The sequence below is a fragment of the Pinus tabuliformis genome, chromosome 1_2, assembly GCF_031772625.1.
Source record: "Pinus tabuliformis cultivar Carrire ecotype Pingquan chromosome 1_2, CPIR1, whole genome shotgun sequence".
Lineage (NCBI taxonomy): Eukaryota > Viridiplantae > Streptophyta > Pinopsida > Pinales > Pinaceae > Pinus > Pinus tabuliformis.
In genome coordinates this window covers 442688611-442694207 of record NC_142298.1, presented here as the reverse complement: position 1 = coordinate 442694207, position 5597 = coordinate 442688611, and the positions used below count along the sequence as shown (strand labels likewise).

Sequence of the window (5597 nt, the reverse complement as noted above, 5' to 3'; positions counted from 1 at the left end):
CCAAGGAAGGATCTGAACCAAGCAAACCAACCATGTTCCAAACACAAACCAAAATAAGAATTAAACCAAATAGGAGGGACCAAGCTCACCATGGTCCCGACAAGGGTTCAGAGGATTCACCAAAAGTTGAGCTCCTCATAATGAAACTGCAAAATAGGAGCTCCAACCCATGTTTCAATAGGAAACTTAATGCATCCATGGACCCTCTCCCCTGGATCTCACACCACTCTGATAGTCACTCGAGCAAGCACAGAACAAGGAGAGTTACACCAGCCATTATCACCCTTCGAAGCAGAGCTTCCAAAACCAATGAGCATGCATAGGTGGAAACCTTATTCATACTCAAAAGTTTCTAAACCGCCCTCCCTATCGCCCATACTAGGAGACCAAAAATAGATGCAGCTGCAGATCATCCAGATTATTAAACAAGCGTTCATCTTCTCGGTGCTTCAGCCATTTCGACACCACTTGTCATGGTTTCCCCTCCACCTCAATGCACATGTCATTCATCATAAACCCACCCACCGCAAGCCTTATGTTCTACCCTCCATTCACCCACCCCCATTAGGGTATATTGCGCTATTGAATTTTGATTGCCACAATGCATCGATAATTTTTTGCTTCACATATGGATGCCAATTTTTTCATCACATTATGATGCCAATTAAATATTAACTAAACTTTAAACCTTATAAAATATAAATATTAAAACACTTTTTAAACACCTTAATATTTATTTTTTACAAGAACGGTTATGGGATTTCATTAATTGATTGGCTAAAACCCACACATTCGATTACAAAAGGAGGAGCAGATTTTAGCATGCCTTCCCAACAAGAGGAAAATAGCGCCTACTCTTATCAGATTCCTCTTTTTACAATTGTTAAAGTGCACTTCTTCTGCTAATTTTTTGAGCTGAAAGATACAAACGAACTGGTGCAGAAGAATGCAATAAAACATGACTCTTTAAGGGATTGGTTCCCAAAGAATTTCCTTATCTTTGAGAATAGTACTGGCATCTAAGTGGGCTTCCTTGTTTGCCTCAATGTTTGCTGCTTTATTATTTGTTCTCAAAACATGAAAGTAATTCAGATTTAGGGACTTTGTCATGCTTTTGATCCTTGTAATCAACGTTGCTAGTTGTAGATCTGCTGGATTGGAATTGGTCACCACTGCATTAATGATAACCTGGGAGTCTCCAAAGACATTTTCCTCCTCAATTCCCATCTCTTTGAGGTGTTTGATACCTTGAAATAGGGCCAACGCCTTAGCTTGTATGCTTGAGGAATGGAAAGAAGTGTCGTCTGGATTAATGATGTGCCCTCCAGCTCCATCCTTTCCTGGATTCCCTTTTGCTGCCCCATCAAAGAAGAGAGAGGGAAGTGGTTGATTGGACAGCCAGGACAGAAAGTCTTCTTCGTTTTTCCTAATTTTCCATTCTTTGAGGGTTGGAGGAGAACTTCTCAGTTTTTGAAAGTTGAAATTGAGGACAGATCCCAAGTCTCTGTCGTGCTGACTTAGATTTGAATCATCTCCTTTGTCTTCCAGCCACTCGACTAGCTGACTTTTCACTGAGTTGGGAACTATTCTGTAGTCCTGTTCCTTGATCCAGAATATCCTCCTATTCCTTTCCAACCAGACTTGCCAACTGATGAATTTAGGTAGTGCACTCCATGCTGTCCTGATTGTTTTATTTTTTGGAAGTGTTCCTGGATATCTAGCCATCCAGCCCGCGAACAGATCCGAAACTGAGGTAGGGAAGATGAACTTATATTTCCAGGAAACAAGAAGCTCCTACCATATAGAGGTTGCGAACTTGCACTTGATCATGAGGTGGAAGGCGGATTCTGAGTTTTCTTTACAAAGCATGCATCTAGAAGGCCCATAGATGCCCCTTTTCTGGAGCATGTCATTAGTGAGAAGTTTTTGATGGTAGAGAAGCCAACAGAAGTGGTCTACTTTAGGAATTGAAGGGAATTTCCATATGCCTACCCAAGGGGCAGGATTGGGAGTCACATGGGGTCGTTCAAGACATTTAGTGTATCCCTGAGAAATCGTGTAGCCTACCCGTTTTTTTCCCCAACCTCTCACATCCTGCCTGCGTGCATGTATAGGAGCCAGCCCGTGCAAGTATTTGCTGAGCGTTTCCATCTTTGACTGCAAGGCGGGAGGAAGAGGGAGCTGTTTCCAAACCACCCAAGCATCATCCTTCCAAATCAATAGGTCCCACACGGTGTTGATGTTTGCTTCAAACATCCAACGCTTTAGCTCAGTAACGTCTCTCGATTCTGCCAGCGGAGGTCGATCCAGGATTCTGTCATTCCACAGCTGAATTCATTTACCATTCCCTGGAATCTAGTAAGAGTAATTTCTTATCAGCGAGCTAATTCTGTTGATGAACATGCTGAAAGGAGTTCTGAGTATATTTTTGGGCTGATCTAGGCATCTGAGTCTCGTTCCTCTGAAGTATTTCCTCCACAATGCTACCTGTACCCAACCTTGATTAGGAGCAATGATTTTCCAAATCAATTTGGCTCCCATGGCTAGATTTTGAGCTCTGAGATCTTTGAAGTTCAATCCTCCCTCAAAAATTGGTTTGGTGACTATTTCCCAATTGACTACGGAAATTCTCTTATCGTTTTTCTTGCCTCCTTTCCAAAAGAACTGCCTGATTAATTCCTCCATATTTTTTATGATTCCCAAAGGTGCCAGGAGGACAGAGAATTTGAATATCGGAAGACTACTGAGAACTGCCTTAATGAGCACTAATTTGCCGACAATGTTGAGCCAAGAGGATCCCCATGCTTGCATTTTTTCTTTGAATTTATCTAGCTTAGGGGACCAGTCTTTGCTCAAGGCCCTCTTGTGGAGGATTGGAAGACCAAGATATTTAAATTAGGACCAAGTAATGGAGGCTGCAAATCCAAGGCATCTGGCTATGGAATTTGCAGTTGAAGCAGGAATATTCCAATAGTATATATGGCATTTGCCCTTGTTTAATACGCTGCTTGAGACCTTACAATAGTCGTCCAGAACTTCTTTGAATTTAGTAGCTGAATGCGTAGAAGCAGCCCCCAACAATAATGTGTCATCAGCAAAGAGGGCATGGTTGATGCATTTTACCCCTCTTGCAATGCACAAACCAACAATGTCTTGATCTTGCTGCTTTTTATCTAGATAAAAGCTGAGGACAAAAGCCTGGAGGACGAATAGGAGGGGTGAAAGGGGACACCCCTGCCTCAACCCTCTAGAGGCTTTGAAGAAATTAGCGGCCCTACCATTCACCAAGGGGGCAATCCAAGGCTCCGAAATGCATGCTCTAATCCACTTTATGAAGTTTTGCCCAAACCCCAGTTTATGCAACACATCAAACAAAAACCTATGTCTAACACGATCAAAGGCATTTGCTAGATCCAATTTAATAACCATACATTTTTCCTTTCGGCGTAGGCTAGAATGGATCACCTCTTGAACCAGCACGAAATTGTCCACCAGCTGCCTGCCCTGAATGAATCCACCTTGATTATCCGGAATGATTTTGGGGAGAATTCTTTTCAACCTGTTAGCTATCACTTTGGTTATCACTTTGTACCCAATATTGCATAAGGAAATTGGAAGAAATCTGCTGAAATAATTTGCTCCTTTTTCCTTGGGAATGAGGGCAAGAAAGGTTGAATTTGTGCAACCTCCACTCTTCTAACAGTCCTGGGATTTCTGGATCATTTTGAGGAACTCCTTCTCAACTATCTTCCAACAGGTTTGTAGAAATTTAGGTGTGAAACCATCCGGTCCCGGAGCTTTGTTGGGATCCATTGCGAAAAGGGCCTCCTTGACTTCCTTTTGCGTGATTTTTCTTTCAAGAGCCTGGTTCATCTTGGAGGTGATGAGGCTAGGGACAACGTCCAGCAGGCTGTCGTTTTGCTCAGCTCCTAGGTCTTCCCTGTACAGCTTCTCAAAATGTTCTGAAGCTGCCTTTTTTATGCTTGCAAAGTCCTTCAGAACGCAGTTTTCTTCTTTTATTTCGGTGATGGAATTACGTCCTTTCCTAGCTTGAGCTTGTTTATGAAAGAAAGAGGAGTTTCTGTCACCAGATTTGAGCCAAAGACTTCTGGACTTGAGCCTCCAATATTCCTCTTCTGCCAAGCAGGCCTTATGGAAACTTTGCTGGAGCTTTGCCTCCTTTTCCAACTCCTCTTCAGTGATTTCAGTCGTTTCAAGATGGAGATGCTGGCTTTCTAGACCGATTTGAATTTTTTTCCTTTCTACAACAGGGTTGGGTAGGGTCTTAGCCCAATTTTTTAGCATGACCTTAACTCTTCTGAGTTTTTCCTCCCAAACAAAGAAGGTGGATCCCTTGAATCTCTTGTTTGACCATGTGTACTTGCCAATAGTCGACTTAATGTCTATCAGATCCCAATCTTGCATGAGATCTTCCACTGATTCTCTTGCCGGATCCCTGACGATATTACCTCCTCTTTTTTCTGATGAGAGGAGGGTGAGGTTGAGGTCTCTGGCTATGATTATGTTCTCCAGATTTTCTAGATCTGCCAAGTTTTTGATGGAGTCCCAACATATTTTTTTCTCACCTGCATTGTTAGGAGCATATACATTGACCAGATAAATAGTTTCCTTAGATTCTAAGTGCTGCAATTTTAACAAAATCCAATGAGTGTTCAGGGACTCAGAAAGTAAAGAGAACTTATTTGGATTCCAGAGCGACCCAAGTCCTCTCGATGCTCCACAGGCAGAGATTACTTGTGCTCCGTCTTTCTTCCAAATTTTTCTACTTGCTTGGAGGAAGGTTGAATCCTCCAATTTAGTCTCCTAAATGAGAAGAATGTCTGAGGCTTCCAGTCTTATTAAACCATTCATTGCTTCTTCCTTGGCTTTGGAGCCCATTCCCCTACAATTCCAGGAGACTATCTTCATCATTTACTTTTGCTGTGATGGGCTCCTTTGGAGCTCTGCGTTTGGATCCTCTTCATCTTCAGGGTTTTTGCTAGGAGTTTCTCTAACATTGGTTGGTTGCCCTGAAGCTTGTCTTTGTATGTTTCTTGGTCTCTTTTTTCCTTTGTTGACATTCGCCCTGTTGTAGATCTTCTGGGGGTAGACTGTGATTCACCTATTTCCCCTTCTTCCTTCGATTCCTCAGACTCTTGGGTTTCCTCTTCTTCTTCTGACACCTTCCCTTTGGAACTCACTGGTACACTTTTAGATTTAGATGGAGAGATCTCCTTCGGAATTTTTGTCTCTTGCATATTCATAATTTCAGATCCAAGGATCTCAAATTTGTTCCCTTGGCTTTACATGGGTGGTTTCTGAGCAACTCTCACTTTGGGGGCTCTAGCATTAGCATTTGCATTCTTCCTGAGTGAAGTTTTGGGTCTTTTTACCTGATTCCATCCTTCTTCTTTCCCTTTTTCTTCTACCCCTTTGGACGGGCAGTCTTTGGCAAAGTGTCCCTAGACGTGACACTTCCGGCATTTGAACGGTAGCTGTTCATAGTCCAATTTCTGAACATGCGTCCAAGGACCTACCATTATTTTGATGGCTTATGGTAGTCCGACCTCCAGATCTACCTCCACACAAATTCTAGC

General features: G+C 42.6%; 1 protein-coding gene across 1 annotated transcript; it reads right to left on the bottom strand.

The window, feature by feature from the left end:
- Nucleotides 1–966: 966 nt before the first annotated feature.
- Nucleotides 967–2811, bottom strand: LOC149206261 (uncharacterized). Its single transcript, XM_089397635.1, has 3 exons — nucleotides 2488–2811; nucleotides 1993–2328; nucleotides 967–1794 (listed from the first exon to the last, which is right to left on the bottom strand). The coding sequence occupies exons 1-3, from the start codon at nucleotides 2809–2811 to the stop codon at nucleotides 967–969; spliced, it is 1488 nt and encodes a 495-aa protein (XP_089253761.1).
- Nucleotides 2812–5597: the final 2786 nt, after the last annotated feature.

What these genes read in the sequence shown, in the direction of transcription:
- LOC149206261 (XM_089397635.1), bottom strand. Translation starts at nt 2,811, where the DNA reads ATGCAAGCATGGGGATCCTCTTGGCTCAACATTGTCGGCAAATTAGTG. An exon ending in CTAATCAAGGTTGGGTACAG is followed by an intron (nt 2,329 to 2,487) that starts GTAGCATTGTGG and finishes AAATGAATTCAG; the next exon opens with CTGTGGAATGACAGAATCCT. An exon ending in CTCCCAATCCTGCCCCTTGG is followed by an intron (nt 1,795 to 1,992) that starts GTAGGCATATGG and finishes TCTATATGGTAG; the next exon opens with GAGCTTCTTGTTTCCTGGAA.